The sequence below is a fragment of the Polyergus mexicanus genome, unplaced genomic scaffold (assembly GCF_030449975.1).
Source record: "Polyergus mexicanus isolate NDT 795.1 unplaced genomic scaffold, iyPolMexi1.0 SCAF_5, whole genome shotgun sequence".
NCBI classification, from domain to species: domain Eukaryota; kingdom Metazoa; phylum Arthropoda; class Insecta; order Hymenoptera; family Formicidae; genus Polyergus; species Polyergus mexicanus.
Window position 1 is genome coordinate 11,714,365 of NW_027223325.1, and position 19,517 is coordinate 11,733,881.

The following is a 19,517-nucleotide window of genomic DNA, read 5'->3' on the forward strand; positions in this document are numbered from 1 at the left end:
AACAACGAAATGATGTATAGACATACGGATCGAAGATTTGAAGTGACAGACGACAGAGTGGAATACCACGTGTCTCGTTTGCGCATGATCGTATGCATAGTTCATGTGTTTCTCATTTCTACACAAAAACACTACGCCATTGCATCAGGTATATATAGCGTAGCGCGAGCATAACGTAGCTCTCAGTCTCGACGCAATTATTATGCCGTTGCTCGTTGATCGTGTCGTGACATAACAGTGTTCGTTGAAGGAAACCTCGTGCCGTACATCGCATACGACCACCGATGCGTCATCGCGTTCCGAGAGGAACGTAGCTCGAGGAAGAAGAAGAGAACGAGCGAGAAACATCACGCGGACGCGCTGGTATTGCGAGTCAAAGAGGTCCCGGACCAGCTGATCCGGATTCGGAGCGACACCATCTTGCGCTCCCGGACTTACGAAGACGCGTGAGTGAACGTCGTCGTTGTCATTGATAATGACAGTGCCAACGGTGCCGCCAGTACCGACAATGTCGACCAAGATGCACGAGTATTATTTTTTTGATGTAAAGGAAACAGTGGATGGCAAGTCCGGCGGCAAAATCTTCTTGTCGCGCCTTAACTTGGACTTGAAGTCGCTGCGGACAAAGCTGGTGAGTCGCGTTTTCTCTCTCTCTCTCTCTCTCTCTCTCTCTCTCTCTCTCTCTCTCTCTCTCTCGTGTATTTAGCGCGGATTATTTTAAGGCAACACGTCGAAAAATCGCATCTTTCCACCTCATTAGCACTATTTTCACGGTGTCAACCGTAACATCTGTATATATATATATATACAACTTTTGGTGCGAAAATATATCGGTTCGTGGATGTAATGATAGTTCGACATGAAAAAATCTTTATATTTCGTCACGTTTGAGGGAAGATTTGCTATTCATTCTCGCTGGAACTAAAATATTTTCCGTTTTGCGCTTACAAAGAGAAAATAGATATCGTGATAATTAATATCGTGTGGAATCTTTTGTGTAGGAGATATTAAAACCTCATAGATATATTAAATAACATTTTAATGCGATACATAATAATATAAGAGAATGACAAGTCACTTTATATGACGCAGATAATTATTTAAATAGTAAAATTGATATATATATATATATGTATATGCACGAGCACGTTCAAGAGCAGTGATATTTTTTAAACACTTGTGTATTTATTCGCTTCTCTCTCTCTCCCCCCCCCCCCCTCTCTCTTTCTCTCTCTATTTTTCACGTTAATTTATATCTCATGAGTTTCTGAAGTTTTATTATTTGCGTCAAATTGTGAAAATAACACAAATAACGTTCGTAAATTGGAATATATATATTGATTTAACGAATACTTTCTATTACCGATTCTTACATTTTTTTCGGAGCATCCTGTATATCTGTAAATTAAACAGGATAACACTTACGTGTTTATTGTAGAGAAAGCTATTTGGAGTGCCAGAGAATAGACGCATTTTCTACATCGACGATGACGGGGACAATGTTCCGATCGATTCAGAATGCGAGTTTCATGAGGCATTGAAGGTACACACTTTATATAAGATTGCAGTCATTAAACCGAATAATAGAAGGATTTCTTTCGAGTTTCACTTTTTTTATCTTTTTTATTTAATATTGCATAGTTTTTTTTTTATCGTAGATATATAATTATAATTGAAATAATAACTTTCGCGCGAGACAATTTGTATCGCGTGTTTCAATCCAAATTTGAAGATTGGAGAAGGATTGAAGCAAGCTATTTAGAATCATTGAAAATCTTTCCTTTTAGCTCGCAAAACATTTTTTGGAACTAAACAATGCAATTCCATTGATCGTGGGTTCTTTTAACATGTCAGACGACGAACAATCTTCTTGTATGCACGAGAACCGTTGTTCGGACAAAGAACAATCAAAGAATGTCGATGTCAAACCAATATGGAAAAACAAAAGATCTTTTATTTACTCTGACTTAAGGAAACCAAATTCTATCCAAGGACCCGGTACACTCTCCAAAATGATAAACTTCTCAAAGAGAAGACTGGATGTTGAATACGACGAACAAAAGCATACAAATTGTAAAATGTCGAATCAAAAGAAATTAGACGCAAAACAATGTAACGAATTAAACGAGATAAAAGTTCGACGAATGGACGAACAAACGGAATCGAAGGACGTGGATGTTCAAGGGGAATTGAACGCTTCGTTACAGCACTGTTCGGATGCTTTGCCTCCTTTGTGGTTTACAAAATACATGGAATCGGTAAGGGCTGCTAATTTTCATTTGTGTATTTTTATATCAATAGTATTTTATAATACTGCAGCGAAAATTTTTTCCAGAACTCGTTATGTATTTGCACAAAATGATTATTATTTATTATTCACTGCGTTTCCTTACGATATTAATGTTAACATTTGGATAAAAGCATTTATATAAAAAATATAGCATAGCTTTAAATAAAATATAATCAAAATGAAATAGACATGTAGCCAAAACGAATTGATCTTAACGGTCCGTAGATGAAGAAAGACATGGTGTCCACAATTACCAATGAAGTGGTAGAAAACGTAACAAAGGCACTGACCGAACGCTTGGATTCCCTTGTGTTTTCGCCGCTTAAGAATCAATTTGGAAGTCAGTATTCTTCTCTCGCAACACAACATCTTCAATGCTCTTCGGATTCAAACGAGGAGAACCAGAAGAAGATAAGATCTCAGGACAAGGAACAGTTGAATGACGTATCGATCGAACGCGCGGACGAATCGCGAAACGAGAACACCATGAAAAATATACAGATGAAGAAAGATGTGATATCCACAATTACCAACGAAGTGGTGAAAGAAGTGACGGAATTGCTGGACAAAATTCCTGCAGATTCTCTTACACCTGTCTCGTGTAAAGATCCTTTCTGTTTTCCTTCCTCGACACGACTTTCTCAAAATTCTTTCGATTCGTCTTTGAGTGAGAAGAACCAAAAAACAATAAAACTTCAGGATAGGGAGCAATCGAATGATAATATTTTAACTGTGAGAGTGGATGAATCGTCGTGGTATTCGAAAATTTTAGATAATTCCACGCGACTGCTACAAAGGAGACTTGACCTTATCGAGGACGCGATTCGTGCGAACGCCGAGAAGGAAAAAAAGAAGAGGCAAGATCAGCAAATCGCTCAAGCGATCGTTGAGTTGAGCGGTGATATCGGGATAGAAAAGGAGCAATCCGTTCAGAACAATATGCGAGAGGATCTCATTTCTCGGAAGAATCTGCCTCTGCAGATGGATTCGAAAGTGTCCAATGACAGAGATTATTTGGAAATGTTTAAACTGGTGGAAAACGAGTTTCGTATGAACTGCTCTGTCACAGGGCATCAAATGTTGAATGAGGGTCTTCTTAGTAGAGACACATTAGTCTGCGACACATTCGATAACAAGTTATTAAAAACCGAGAAGGATGTACAAGAGATGTTATCGAACAACTTGACCAATTCCTGGTCGTGCAATCAGGAGCAGAAGGAAGAGAAGGAAAAAGAAGAAGATGATGACGCTTTCGAGATCATCCATATGCATGCTTTAAATGATGATCTATCTATTACACCTTTTGAAGAACCCATCGAACAACAGCACGACAGCAATCGAGATTCGCCCAGCTTCGAACTGCTTTCAGAGCCGTCCTCGCCGCCATGCTCCATACACTTGAACGAAGACCACTTCTCGGCAAACGAAGAAAAGCTTGAACAGCAGTCTATGGAAACAAATCCGACGAACTCTGTTTATGTAATGGACGTCCATGGCAAAATCTTTAATGACGAACATCAGAGGATAAATCTCGATGAATACGTCAATGTTGACTTGAAAAAACAACCCGATGTTACTTATTTTGTCGCAAAGGATGAAGATCTTTTGACGGAGGATGAAGACGAAGTTTGTTCTCCGAAGTCACCATGTGCGGAGCATCGGTCGAATGCGCGAAAAAGCCCACGAGACGACGTGAACGGTTCGTACGATGACGTGAGAAACTCGCACGCAAGCTATCTAACTGTGCAAACTCACTGCGATTCGAAGACGCAGTCGCAGTGTAACTGTGAGTCACAGACCGACTTGGGTGACTTTACACAAAGCTTCCACTCGCATACTACGTCAATGACCGACGATACTACCGATATATATGTTCATACTTATGTCAACGATATGCATGATGAGCCGGTGATATCGACAACTAAAGATGTACGAGAAGCGACAACAACGGTGACGGCGCCTCCGAAAAACAACCACGATGTACGAGTGGACGGTGGTTGGACAAAAGAAATTAGAACAAACCAGAATCATCACTATAAATGTCCAAACAACTATCCAGAATATTCATGCGCACCGAACAACAATTGTTCCTGTTCGCGAGATCCTTCTTTCGATGCTTTATATCAGTCCTATCGGATGAACAAATCGGGTGAATCCTCTGACAGATCGTGTTCCAACATAGGATCGAGAAAGGCCCTATCGTCTACTAGAGAACAGGCGCTACTGCGCGCCGCCTCTGTTCACATGCTGCCGGAAACGCTGGTCAGCGCAGCCGCACAAGTCGGTTCATTCGCTTTCGACACCGCGCGTGAAATGTTCGACAAGTTACGTGCACATACGGTGAGAACGAGAGTGAAGTTGCAAAATTTTTGGAAATATGCATAACACATGTAAAAAACGTAGAACAATGATGCTTTCGTGAAATTGTTGCGAAACGATGACCAAAATGATTTTCTTTGTTTCAGAAGGACGATCCTCTTAAACGCCACGGCGAAGTAAAGTGCGAGAATAAAAAGCCCTTCCCCGTCGGCCATCTGCCGTTCTAACGGCAAACTTCTTTCTAACTAACGAACCTCTAATCACGAGCCTTTGTTAGAGTTAATACACTAAGCGCTATATAAGATTGCTAAATGAATTCTTTGTTAGGCAGTGGATAAGTAATGCGGATCGCAATCCGCAAGCGCGAAATTGTTTTCTGCAAGTACTTGAAGCACGGTATATGTATATGGAATAGCGCTCTAGTCGTTTATATCACCCTTAAGGGTTTCGTAGTTTATGCGATGAATAAAATCGAATTTCGTACGTCGATAATTGATTTATCGAGAGGTGTCGAATGTATGGGATGTTCTATTGTTAATGAAAAAAAATATTTCACAATAACTGAATCGATAGAACGAGGATTTCGACAGAAACGACAAGGAACATATTCAGTGTATACGAGTAATTCTTAATTGCGCGCGATAAACAGGAATCTCGAAAAACATCCCAAAAACGAAGTGTTCTTTATGGATAATCATATTTTAATTTATCACGTGAAATTAAGTATATATGTGATAGTAATGGTTTATTAGTAATGGTTTACGCTATATCATAGAATGTCAAAACTGATCGTAGTTGTTTTTAAGATTAAGGAACGACTTAAACTTTAAATGAAAATGAAATGATGAAAGCAACGAGAGAAGAAAAAATAGTTTTGAGTCGGCAGGAAATAAGGGTGGATTTTTAAAGGAGAATTCTTCCGTGTTGCATGGCTATTAGAGGCAGATTGACGAGGCGAACGTCACTTGTGTTTTTTTATTCGATGAGGAATGAAATACGGAATGAGATACGGTTTCCAGAAATTTGATTTTCAATGATAAAAGTGCGCGAAAAAATGATCTGATTTCAAATTTTCATTTATTTGCGAAGAACCGTAAGAATAATTATCGCATATGTTTGATGCCCGAAATTATATATTGGTATCAATCTTGAAATGAAAGAGCGGAATATACATTATTTAAGGCTGAATTCCTTGTTGGCCTACGCGGATGATTTTGCAAGCGCACGGATAGTTGCGATTCAATTCTTGATAAACGCATTACCCTGCATATCGAGGTTTGGAAAATTGTTGCCTGATGACAGCCTTTTCGACCCAGAAAATCAATCGAGATTGTTACTTCTCCACAGTATGTGCGTTTCATGAGACGATGTACGATGATAAGAATTCAGCGACACTAAATATTTACGCGATTTATTGCACTCTCGAGATTATCGAATCACATGATACACGCATTGTTGTTTCGCTAGAGCTTGTGAAAACTTAGCCGGATTTGTAGAAATAAATGTTAATAGACACAAACACATCGAGACTTACAGTTTTTTAATGATTTTGCAATCTGAACTGCTTCGATAATTTTCGAGTGTATCCAATTTTGTGTTTTGTATTTAAATAATCATCTTTCAATTGTCATCAATTTCATTATCGTTTCCTTCTCGTGTGAAAACATTTATATACATCTTTCGTTTAAAACTGATAACATCGAACATAAATCTCTGATTATATAAACATTGGTCATCATATTTACAAAGCTATAATAGCACTCTCATTTATTTATTAAATTTCTCACAACATTCACGCACAACATACATATAAGTTAAATAATTAATTTTTCAATCTCTAACAATTCCTAATCTTATAATTATTGCCGCATCAATTATACAATATTCACTATTCTTCGTTATTATTATATATTTGTTAATTTTATTTTAATATTGCATACATTGTGTATGAAAACTTAAAGTTTCTTAATTATAAAATCTTTGTAGTTTTAAATATTATTCCAAAATATAAGGTATTTATTTTACCATCTTTTTTATGCTTAAAACACATTATACGAATTTTTGTCGAGTTGTTATTCTCGCGATGTATATCTCTCAAGTCGGTAATAAGTTTTTTTAAATGAAATTTCTATTGTAGAAAGACATGTGAGTTTATGAAAAATTCACATATTTTGTCGCACTCGAGGACAATGTGTTCAGACGTTCGATAGAAACGGAATCTCGATAACATTCTTGACAGAGCTGTCGCGTTTCTTCTTTCGTCCGAATAAGAGAATACATGAAAATTATGATTTCTCGTTCAATCATCCCACTCTTATCGTCACTTTTCGTCCTCTTTGTAGGTTGGATTAACATTACCCTTTTTTTCTTCTAGAGATATGGCCTCATTATTGACTTCTTCCTCCGGCATTTCCACGTACTTGTAGAACGTGGTCATCACGGCGAATATCGCTATAACTACCGCCATCAGACCAGCATACAAGAAAATCTCGTAGACCTGCAAAATAAATAAATATAAAGATTTCCCAAAATTCAGTCTGCGATTTACCTGACGATGTCTTCTGATTAATTCCTCAATTTTTCCTTAATATAATCGGTTGCAAATAATGTAGGTAAGAATTTAAGTAATATTTTGAATGTTACATACGCGAATAATAGAACAAACATGTAAAATATGCTGGACTTCTTAACCAGTGAAAAAATCTCGTATAAGAACGGAACAAAATCATGAAATTTATTTTGTGAAATTCATTGCGCTGATTTCAATAAAAGAAAGATAGTCAAATTAAAATTTTAAGATTGTATCGTGAAAGTTGTAGACAACAATATGGACCCAACAAAGGATACTGGAAAATTGCGTCCACCAATTGCATAATTGGATGTGAATTGCTTACCTGCCGCTGGAAAGGACGCGAACCCTCTATGATCACCACGATAAGATTGCCGAAGGCCACGCTCAACAACCAACCTGCCTGTAATATAGACTTCATACTTTCCGGCGCTTGGGTGAAGGCGAATTGCAGGCCCGTTATAGAGAACATCACCTCGGCCATCGTGATAATGATGTATTGCGGCAACATGTAGGCCATGTGAAGCGAGTTGGGCTGCGTGACCGTGATTACTTCACCGGCAATGTTATTACCCTCTTTGACCGTGGACATATAGCTACCCACTACGGTGTATGCTCCGCCGAGTTTAAAGGGCATCTCCTTCTTCAGCAGATAATCATCTAGGTAGACGTCGTATTTGTTTGGTTTCTCGAATTGTTTCAGCTCCGAATGCGCGAAAATCGAGCTGTTGACCATTATTGACAATACCGTTTCGTTTGATTCGCTATAGACAAATGTCAGGTTGGAATGGCGATTCATTTCAGGCGCTAGATAGATGAGACTGCGAACTGTCGGTTTACCCTTATCCGGCTTATTCACATCATCTATGTAGTGATTTTTAAGTCCCTCGGGCGTTATGACCCAAGACAACGCAGTGGTTTCGTTGGCTACAATTTCTCCTGATAAAAGGAATTACTTGTAATATACGTGGTGAGATTGCAGTATCTATACAATTTCTGATTTTTTTACCTGACACTTCATTACTTAAATCGGTAACATAGCCTTTTTTTTTGCACATTGTGAAATTCGCTGTGTAGGGCAACGTAACCGAGCCTTTCGCTTTTATTTCTAGATCCGACCACATACTCAGCGGCTTTATTTCAACTTCCCATCCTGTCGTATTCGTTAGAGTTACGGAACAATTCATTGTATTGAAAATCCGGATTTGAGCCAATCCTTCTGACGGTAATATTGGATAAGTTTTCTGGAATAAAATATAGAAATCAAAACTCCATTTGTTTATTTTATAATGATATATAGAAATCAATTATATTATTGCATAATATGGGAAAACATTGTTTTTTCAATACCTCGAGTTCCAATTCGACAAGACCGGCCGCAACAAAGGCCACGCTGGCCAAGAATCCGCCGACAACGAGCTTTTTCAAAGGCGTGTTGATTACGTGTATCTTGGCGAAAACCGGATAGATCCAGGTTTCAAAGATGGGTATGAAAATGATGATCAGTAACGGATTGACAGCTTGCAGTTGGTCAGGCAGTAACACGAAATTGCCTATCTGACCATCCATCCGCGTTGCTTGAAACGTCCATTGAGAGCCCTGCTGGTCGTAGAGCGCCCAGAATATTGGCAACGGTATGAACAATTTTAGAACCCGCAATGCGGCCTTGATGTCTTTAATTAGGTTTTTTTCGTACATATCATCGGCGTGATCGAGCCAGTGATCGCATTTCCTTCCTTTGTCCTTTACTTTATTAAAGATTGCGCGCTAATTTTTTGAAACAGAAAGAAAAGACTTTAAAAGATCTCCGACTTGAATTTAAAAATTCGTAGAAATAAAAGTTTAAAAAAGAAAGATTAATTTCTATTTCTTAAATATAAAAATATTTCTAGAAATATAAGAATACGAATAGATCGATACGAATGATTGAAAAGATTCATAAAATCACAATAATCCATAAATTCCAAGGAGTCGTAAAAAATTATTACATTGGAAAATCTATCCTACGTACAATACTATTATTGCATTTGATTAAATTGTGTGTATTTCGAAAATAAAATTTTTCTTTTGCTCTTATTTGGCAGATTATGGATATAATTCTTATTGTGAATTTTTGGGATGATTAAGACAATCGTGAAAAATTCTTTGAGATGATGCGAAAACTTACGAAACTGCATTTAGATATCTTGAGAATGAGATTACCCGTAGGCTGCACTATTTTATACATTGATGTTCCCGAGACGAATATTACTGAAAATAAGATTTCGTTAATAAAATTCTATTCTCCAACAATATTTTCTTAATAGTGGAATAAAATGTATCTCATTTCTTACCAATCGATATAATCATTAAAATAGCCGGTACCAGAAATGCCAGAGAGAAGCATTCGTCGTCGAAGCATTTTGTCTCGCGTAGGACTGGAGTAAGCAAAGTGGAGATCAGAGAACCCGTATTAATGGAGAAATAGAAAAGGGAAAAGAACATTGCCAAGTATCGTTCCTGCTGAGGCAGGATGAACTGCTCGCCCCCGAAAGCTGACACGCAAGGTTTTATCCCGCCTGTGCCAAGCGCAATGAGAAGTAAGCCTATCATGGACAATTCCCTGGAAAATTGGAATTAAAAGTTGAGATTTTTAATTTTTCCTTTATCGACAGAATTTATAGAAAATAAGTTTCCAAATCAAGTAGCATTTATAAACAATATGTAAATTTATGTCTTATTCAAGTAATATTTAAATTCAGGAGTATTTTTTTTAATAACGTTGAAAAATATGTTTAATATAAAGAAAAAAATATATTGTAAAATTGTAAAAGATTATTTATAGAATGTGTACTAATTTTAATACGTATATTTTTATTTTTATAGTTGCGTTTTAAATCTATTCTGATACCGACCTTGCGGGCAGTCCGAAAGGAGGTGTCGCACTTGCAGATAAAATCAGCTGTCCAATCGCATAAATAATGCTCACAAAAAAAATGGTGTAATACTTTCCGAGCCAGGAATCAGACACGATTGCGCCTACTAGCGGGAAGAAATAGACGAAACAGATGAAGATATGATAGATCATTGTGGCTGTATTTTTGCTATACTTTAGCATGTCACGCAGGTACAACGCCAGGATGGCTGAAAAATAATTACGTATCAATCTACAGTCTAATAAAGTAAATGACATTTAATCATATTTAACATTAACATTAAAGTCGCTAAGTTTCTTAGTTCACCAAGATTTCACTATTAAAGAATCAAGTAAAAATTGACATATTATCTTATTCAAAATATAAAAATACACTTAAATGTAATATACATTTAAATATAAATACAATAATTCTATTTTAATTGCACCATATACTTATTTTTAAAGTACTGGATGATATGCCTTAAAAGATAAATATGCCCTAAATTTTCTATTTAGTATTTCCAATTACTTTACAATTACTTTAGTTTTAGTCGTAGGAATATAATTAGGAACAATTGTTCTAATTGTTGAAGTACTATTTTTAAATTACATAGATCGCAGTTGCAGAATGTGATAGACGTTAGCACTTATATGTTGAATTGATATTAATTATTTATATACTTACTGCGCATTCCATAGAAAGAGAATCTCTCACAGAATTCATTGGTGACAATGAAAAATACCGATTTAGGATACTTTAGCTTCTGAAAAATTTTAAAAAAGATAACTCAATTCTCTTTTGCTTCAATAAGATTTTTAAATTGGTTTATTAATATGATTATCTATTTGTTAATAATAATCTATTTTACAGTTTTTAAAGTGATAATTCTTTGCCACACATAAATTTAAGAAAAATTGGAGTTAAATATCTCGATAGTTAATTCTTGAAATTAATATATTTTTTAGTAGTTTCAAATTTTTTAGCTAAAAAAATTTTTATATTAAAGTAAAATCCACTTTTTTGATTATCAAACATAAAATATATTCTGGTTATGAGATATTTCTTTCGTCTCGAATTATTCAATAATGTTCGTTTTCCATTAGACGCTTCTAGCGCCATTACATTGACCCGATTAACATCATTGTTACGGCACAGGCACATTCATTTTCCAGTATTTTCTAGCAGAAAATGCGAAGGCCAGTTGCACTATCATGAATGCCAGGCAGCATGAATTTAACGATTGAAGATAAAGACTTAAAGCGCGATAACAAAATGAACATGCAGTTTTGACTGAAATAAGATCTGTATGATACCTTTTAATTAAGAAAGCTAGATTTTCCTTGATATTTGCTTGCTTTAGAAAATAATGAAATTTAGAAATAAGAAAAATATGTGTAGTAGTAGGAAGATTTAAGAGCAGGAGAGAGAGAGAGAGAGAGAGAAATTTATAAAATATATTGTAAACTAAGAATATATTTTTCATATTCTCGATGAATTCATGCAAAATTAATTTAAGTAAGCATTTATAACATATTTGCAATGACACGGATTTCTAGAAGCAAGATTATTTGTGGATTATACAAAGAACCTTGATACAGCAATCCAAGGCATGTTTTTATTCCAAAGAAGAAACTTGAATCCGTGAAGAGAAATCATTATAGAATGAATAAAATTATAGAATAAATACAAATTCTCTTCACTTTAATACGAATTCTCTCTACTTCATTTCACATTCTCATTAATTCTCATTCACTTATTAATGATAACGATCATGTTCTGACAGATCGTGATAATGCATGCAAGTATCATGAAACATCGTTAAAATTTGATTGCAAATTGCATTGCGATATGCTATCGGTCGATGGAAAGTATTGTATATATCTTTATGCCTTAAATGACATTTAACACATAAAGATTTCCGCGCGCGCGAGCGCGCACACACACACACACACACACGACAAAGTTTAGGACTGTAATTAAATTTTTATGACGCAAACAATAATATTAATATTATTATTTAGATTTAAGGAAAATCTTGCATCAAACAGATATTTAAATGTTGATTAAAAAAAAACAGAAAATTGATAATATAATAAAAATGTAATAAATATTAATCAATTGATAATGAATATTAGAATCATTTTCGAAGAAAGCAAATGCATTATCTTTTTCTAATAAAAATAATCTTTTGATCAATAAACAATTAATTAAAAGTTCTTAAAATATTGTAAATGGATTGCTTATATAATGTATAATATTATTATATGTTGATGACATTAAGTATATTCTTCTAATCTGTTTTGATTTAAAACTTGATGTAATTTTAAAACAAAATTTATAATTTTAATATTACTCCAAGAATTTGTGAGATTAAAGAGGCATACAATTTTTAAGACACCCTATATACGATAATTACGTTGGAATTCCGATTACTTACGCAAGTTTTCCCAAAGGCGACGTTACATTCATGGATCGTTAAAAATAATTGGAATATACAGGATGTTTACGAACCAGAAGTAAAATAGTGTTCTTCTTCGACAATTAAGATGCTTGAATTGTACAATCGATTACAAATATATTCTCTATCTGCAATATCTATACGTTTATCTTTCATCTGACAATTTTAAAATGATCTAAGGATCCAAATATATGATATAGTATGGCAATAATTACTAATTTTTTTTTCATTATAATTGCATAAGCGGAAATTGATTTGTCTCGAGTTGATCATCGCACGAATGGACCGGGATACTTAAAGAAAGACTTGTGCCTTAGAGAAAGTATAATGATCAGCAATGAAGAGAATTAGTAGAATGTATCGAGGTGAATGGGATTGAGTCAGTGAACCACAGCGCACGATTTAAAAACTGATTTATCCTTCAAAGCCATTCAGCTGTTGGTATGATTTAAGATTCGCATTTAAATCGCAACACATATCGGTCTCTCGAATGCAAAAGATATACAGAGACAAAAATATATAGGACGTCGAACTATCGCATTATTTCCTAATTAATGACCTGTCAACGATTCTTTAATAAATTTAAAGTCAACATTTTTTCTTCACAAATATTTTGAGAAGATCATTATTAATCTTCGTCTTTCTAATCTTAATAGCATTATATATATATATATATATATATATATATATATATATGTATTTGAAATTAAACTTCAAATGTAAAACAAACTCTGTCTAAATTAACTGAAAAATGTGGTTTCATAATTCATTTGACTTCCGAAGTCTAGTTTGTAAAAATGTTTTTTTTCCATTATTTATAATTTGAAAATTATTGACGCTTTCATATTTATCTCGTCAAAGAAACCAAGAGATCGTTAAAAAATAATATATGCAATACCCTATATATATATATATATATATATATATATATATATATATATATATAAATTATTCCATCCAAATAAGTCAGATACTAAATTTGGATGTACGAAGATATGAATGAATATCAATATTCAATTCCACTTGATTTTTAATAAAAAGTCGAGACCTTCTCGAAAATTTGAAAATTGGATCACGCCATTCTTAATTAGTCTTACGTTATATTTCTTAAATAAAAATGCAGATAAAGGAGAAGATATTTTTTTCTTGCACAATGTATTTTGAGAAATATAAAACGAAAATATATTTTTTTTCCTGATTTTTATTTTACAAAATTCCAAAGCGTTTTTTCGGTATAATGAAACTGATTTCCAGTCTAATTTATTCTAACACTATGACTGATTGAGCTATGATTAAAGTTACCTAACGAACGATTTCAAGTATATGTATATTGATAGTTATAGAGCGACTGGTCATGATATGACAATTAACATATGATAATAAATTTTACCTGCTGCACGTGCATCTTATTGACGACCATGTTGAGTTGAGATCAAGACACAATTGACTATACAAATTAATATCGATCCACTAGCACGAAAATTGGTATGTATGATTGCTTCATCAAATAGGAACCGGTTCGTCTCGATATCTCGGCGCACGTGGACGCTTTACAATCCCAGTAAGCGAAAAAAACTTATTGGTAGATCAAATATTTAGAAATGTTGATTTTATGCATATCCTTTGCACGTCCTCCTGACATTTTTAGAAATATTATCTGATAAGATACGCGATACCTTCGAATATCATGTAAAGATGCTTGAAAGATGTTATATTCCGGATATGTATTATTCCAATTACATTGTATCAATAATTTTTTCTCTTACTGAGGACCGATGACGAGATCGGAGAATGACATCGAACGAGAGCGCGTTGTCATTGACGGTTCCGTTCGTACGCGCTTGTACATCGAGACTGACAAGCGAAGACAGTTCGCTACCAGAGAGTAGAGGTAGGCATATATTCCATCGCGTACGATAGTGTGTAATATAGTGAGTATCTCCAAGTCGGTATAAAAGACGCTCGACGTCTGACAGTATTGTACATCACATCGTGGAGTATGCTAGTATTTGGAACAATGTGAAAGTATATACGTGCAGGTAACTCAGGGTGCGCGCAGAACATGACAGTTCTCTTCTTCATGTTTGAGGTCGAGATATTACGGTTTCGCGATTCAGAATATTATTATCGCCGAGTGTATTGAGACGAATAAATTAGACTAAAAGGTGTAAATATCTCAATTTGCAATAATTGATATTTTTGATTATCTCATCTTTTCTCTCTATCTGAAGAGATTAAAGAAAGAATGATAAATACATAAATAAAATTTATTAAAAGGAGAGCAAAAGAAGAGATGGAATAGAGTCAGTGCAACGAAACAAATCTATCCATGTCAAAGTAAACGTCATCTTCGATACTAATAATAGAATTGCATCTCTTATGCTAATCTTGTTAGGATGATGTAATAGTTTTGTAACGGCAGAACACCGCACATTTTTTATACATAATTATCAGTATGCGTTGGATTATTGTAATTCGGAGAAAATCCGGGTGTTCGTCGATTCCATTTGTTCAGATTCTCTTTCCGGTAAGATAATTGCATGTATGTGTTATTTCTTTTGTCTATGTATTATTTGCAAATTATCTATTGTATAGAACAATTTTGTACGAAACGATTACGTTAATCGATTGCGATCGAATTATTATTACGATCGTATCTTTTATTTACACTGAGAGATATCGCAAGAGATAGATATTATTATACGCACAGAAATTTCCGTTTATCTAGACTCATTTCTACTGCGACATATAAAAAGGAATATTAATCGAGTTTAATTTTCGCAATCTTTTAAATCGCGCCTACTTTAAAGTTTTCTTGTCAAGGAAAATTTATTAAACATTGAGAAACCGCTATTGAAAATTTTTACGACCCTCCTGATAAAATATAATATATAAATCGCACGTTATTACTTTTTTGCGCATTTACTCTGAAACTGGAACTCCGTGTTGCGGATATCTGTCGTAAAGCAGATACGCAATTCGATGCGAGACATTTATTCGATGATTTCGAAATCACGAAGTGCGAAGACCATGCGGTTTTGCCGGCAAAATGTCATGGGGATTCTCATATTTTTAGTTTTCTCTTTCTTTTTGTTGAATCTCGTTAATAACGGTCGTTACATACGAAAATATTGGATGATTGCATAAGTTCGTGCCCGATTTTCATAGACGGCATTAAGTTACTGCATGGCGGAGTTCTATTGTTTTCGTGTGGTAATTGTTGCTTACACCGAATAGATGACGTTGTCTTATGTCAATTTAGCATCAGACATTGTTCAGATAAGTCCATTTGTGCATAAGAGAAATCATTAAAATTGGAGAACGAAAAGGTGCATTTGCGGCATGTAATGCTATATGAATTTCGGAAAGGCGTGAATGTTGGGATTGCACAAAAAAAATATTCAAAGCGTTTATTTGGACCGCGCTCCTGCTCTCCGAACAGTCAAAAAGTGGTTTGGCAGATTTCGAAATGGTGATTTCAACATGGAGGATCAACCCCGCTCTGGACGGCCTTCTGGCATTGATGATGACATTGTGCATGCCTTAGTGAAAAGAAACCCAAGGATTACAACTGAGGATATTGCTGAGAGGCTGAACATCGATAATTCAACCGCTTTTCGTCATTTAAAAAAGCTTGGATACATTTCCAAGTTTGATACGTGGGTGCCGCATCTCCCGACTGAAAGGAATAAGCTGCGAAAAACTGCAGAAGTTGCAATGGGAAATTCTGCAGCATCCGCCATATTCTCCAGATATTGCGCCTTCAGATTTTTATCTGTTCCAGTCTTTGCAGAATAGTTTAAATAGCAAGAATCTCAATTCCGAGGAAGCTGTCGAAAACCACCTTACAAACTTTTTTCAAGAAAAAGCAAGTTCTTTCTTCAAAAATGGAATCGACAAGCTTATAGATCGTTGGAAAACCATTGTAGAAAAGAATGGAGACTATATAATTGATTAATAAAAGTGTTATCTCTAAAATATAATCTATTGAAGTTTATATTTAAATCGGGCACGAATTTATGCAATCATCCAATATTTGCTCGTTACTGCATCATCGCGGATTACGCAACACGCTTAAATGCGCGGTAATAATGATAACTTTTCGATCTTAAAGTAACGTATAATTGCTGTAAAGCGAAAGTAATGCCGCGGCGCGTATTTTCATCAAGGCGCCGGAAACGGGTAAAATTATTTGATAAGATTATGTACGCACCGATATAATGAACGTTGATATTTCTATTTATCTGCCCATATAATCTTATCGCTCTCTGTTGTATATTGTATAAATATATTTTGACGTAAATCATTAAACCAATTCCATCAATATTTACGAATTGAATAAGTTTATATCTCACCTCTTCTTGTCCCTCGACATTGATCTGGTTGTCCGGATGATCTGAAACACAAAAAATATAAATATTCATAACAGAATAATTGATTCTTTTATCAAATTATTAAGACAGACCGTGAAAAAAATAATATAGAAATCAAAAATTGATAAAATATAATGCTAATTGTAAAAATCGCTTTTGCCATCGAGAGACTGTCCCAGAAAATTAACAGAACAAGGAGTGTCGTTCTTGCTAATTTTTGAAAGCAGCCACGTTACATTGACTGTCTCATTCGATGGTCGCTCAGCAGGGATCTATCTGAACGATTCAATTCATCATATAATAGATTTGCATGCGCAATTTTTGAGTACCGGTATAAACCGGATTTAATGAGTTTTAGATTCGATCATACGATAACCATATTTAATATACCATATATACAAAATTGGATAATCCGTACCATCGTGCATTTATTCAAGAGATCAGTTTAAACCATCGTCTCAATGGCTCGTTTAATCCATTGTATAAAAAAATGTCTAATGAACATAAATAAAAAAAATGAATTCTGTCACCGAGATAGGAGCAATTTTTTATATCTAATAAATTTAATTAATTAATGTACATTTATTATAGACCTTCTTAATTGACAATTTAATAACGTTTCTTTATTGTGCAAATAGAATGAAAAAGGATGAAGAGGAACAGATAAGAGCAGAGATAGGGAATTGAAATATTATATAGGAAAAATTTATCGAGTATTATCTAAGTATACTCCATGTTCTCTAAATCTTCAAATATGTTTTCTCTCAACACTTTGTATATCATAAAAAGCAATAAAATAAATTATAATTCAATCGCGAATATCTAATCTGCAAAAACTTGTGAGTAGCTAAATAATAATGATTACGTAAGAGAATCGCGGGAGCCAGTCGTGGGTAGATACAGCGAAAGCGATCGGTGACCATTTGCGCCGATCATTAATATTCATAACGGTAACGGCGAAATTTGTGTGCGGCTGTTTAAATTAGGTCACGGTCCAAACGCGCCTATTAAAAGGATCATTACGCGAGTCCCGATTAAACCGTCAATTAAAAATTTTATCAATTTATATCGAGGGATCTGCCGTTCGCGAAACTACAATACATTATCGTTTATATCATTATTATTATTATTATTATTATTTATTTATTTTTTTTTTTTTGAGATTATAGTTTCTGCGATTATAATGTCGGATTTTTAATCAGATAGCACGCGAACAACAATGCAAGCGCAATGTTCGCATCATCTTTTGACTTCGTTCCGTTACTCGACAATTTCTTATCGCGCTTCCTGTATTAATTACCACAATTTCAAGATAAATGTCATTATTTCAAACTGACAAAAAAAAAAGACAGAATTATCAACCCACTCCCCAATTATTTACTGTTGACGGGTATCAGCGATAGATGCAATACTCAACATTCTTGGGAGGAAGATAAGCAAATTGTATACCGTACTTGATTAAAAGATTTTCATGTAGTTTTAAATTAAATTATTCTATTTTTTTGTTTGTTTGATCTATTTACATAATTAATTCACTGCTTAAATTAAAATAATTACGATTACAATAATCGAGATCTATTATTTTTTCAATGCTTTTCTACTTATCCGTCTAACGATAAATAATGAAATTGTACTTTTTGTTGCAATTGAAAGATAATTATAATTTAAATAATATCTTAAGAGCAATTTTGTGATTGCTCGCGCGCGTTCGTGAGTTTATAAATTATTTAAATGGATGTGATTGGCTAATCAGTTTTCTACTTGTGAGAGATAAGAAATTCATACTTGGATAATCTAAATAAACATTTGATCGAATTAATTAGCTTACATATTCGCAAATATGGATAAAATGTTTTGTAACATTAAATATTACTCTTACATTTCGTTAGTGTTTATTTAGATCTTATTTCTCTAACTCTCATCTATATATTTATCAAGAATTTAATTATTTAATTGACAACTTGATATATACGTTTCTATCATTGAAATTTATTGATCATTCTAATCAAATTGTAATTTGAACGTGAAACGATCGATTACAATTATGCCTGACAGGAACTGGAAAAATATTTGATTTGCGGAAAGATGTTTATTTTCATTATCGAAAGCACAATAATGCGATTACGGAAATTTACCGAAGGAAAGCGTGTTCCCGTTTCAACAAAAGCGTAGATCACACGTGATCGATTGATGTGAGTGAAACTAAACATATATACAATGGACAGTGATCGAATAATTTTTCTAAAGATTGAGAAAACAGCGATCTTCTCTCTTTCTTCTCTCTATGTTTCTCTATCTTTCTAATTTAATGTAAAAAAATAGCTACTTTATTTAATTTTTTTATTTAATGGAGATCAAAAGACGCGGAAAAAAAAATTTTTTTTTATTTCTTCTTTCTTTTTTTTTTAAACGATTAGATACCTTGAATCTCGTTTTCATAATTCTTTCTCTTCGTTACATCCGAGGTATTCATCTTCACCGATTCTCTGTTCTGTCCAGCTTACTCTCGTGACAATGACTGATCCGTCATTTCGTAGTACCGACTGCGTAGACTATATCTCTCTCCCCTTTTCATCTTATCTATCAAAACCTTCAGATCTGAACAAATCGG

The 19,517-nt window shown here is 34.3% G+C and overlaps 2 protein-coding genes and 1 long non-coding RNA gene across 8 annotated transcripts; 2 read left to right on the forward strand and 1 right to left on the reverse strand.

The window, feature by feature from the left end:
* Positions 1–29: 29 nt before the first annotated feature.
* On the forward strand, positions 30–6,128 carry LOC138933364 (uncharacterized). Of its 2 annotated transcripts, XM_070295991.1 has the most exons (6): positions 30–148; positions 251–631; positions 1,439–1,543; positions 1,788–2,258; positions 2,516–4,630; positions 4,756–6,128. In XM_070295991.1, exons 2-6 carry the CDS (start codon positions 476–478, stop codon positions 4,834–4,836), a joined length of 2,928 nt encoding a protein of 975 aa, XP_070152092.1. In that variant the 5' UTR covers positions 30–148; positions 251–475; the 3' UTR covers positions 4,837–6,128. The 2 variants fall into 2 exon arrangements, with proteins under 2 accessions (XP_070152092.1, XP_070152093.1); XM_070295992.1 differs by lacking the exon at positions 30–148 and having other exon boundaries at positions 168–631; positions 4,759–6,128.
* A 160-nt stretch (positions 6,129–6,288) lies between these two features.
* LOC138933365 (solute carrier family 15 member 1) lies at positions 6,289–19,434 on the reverse strand. 3 transcript variants are annotated; one of them, XM_070295993.1, is made up of 10 exons: positions 19,328–19,434; positions 16,889–16,929; positions 10,760–10,838; positions 10,073–10,301; positions 9,512–9,780; positions 9,346–9,428; positions 8,529–8,945; positions 8,188–8,422; positions 7,504–8,117; positions 6,289–7,106 (listed from the first exon to the last, which is right to left on the reverse strand). In XM_070295993.1, exons 1-10 carry the CDS (start codon positions 19,377–19,379, stop codon positions 6,930–6,932), a joined length of 2,196 nt encoding a protein of 731 aa, XP_070152094.1. In that variant the 5' UTR covers positions 19,380–19,434; the 3' UTR covers positions 6,289–6,929. The 3 variants fall into 3 exon arrangements, with proteins under 3 accessions (XP_070152094.1, XP_070152096.1, XP_070152095.1); XM_070295995.1 differs by lacking the exons at positions 16,889–16,929; positions 19,328–19,434 and adding exons at positions 13,924–14,168; positions 14,300–14,406 and having other exon boundaries at positions 6,291–7,106; XM_070295994.1 differs by lacking the exons at positions 16,889–16,929; positions 19,328–19,434 and adding an exon at positions 13,924–14,411 and having other exon boundaries at positions 6,291–7,106.
* On the forward strand, positions 6,601–10,430 carry LOC138933369 (uncharacterized). 3 transcript variants are annotated; one of them, XR_011446949.1, is made up of 5 exons: positions 6,601–7,221; positions 7,423–8,148; positions 8,291–8,812; positions 9,263–9,800; positions 10,044–10,430. It is a non-coding gene; the product is annotated as an uncharacterized lncRNA (long non-coding RNA). The 3 variants fall into 3 exon arrangements; XR_011446948.1 differs by having other exon boundaries at positions 9,536–9,800; XR_011446950.1 differs by having other exon boundaries at positions 7,429–8,148; positions 9,536–9,800.
* Positions 19,435–19,517: the final 83 nt, after the last annotated feature.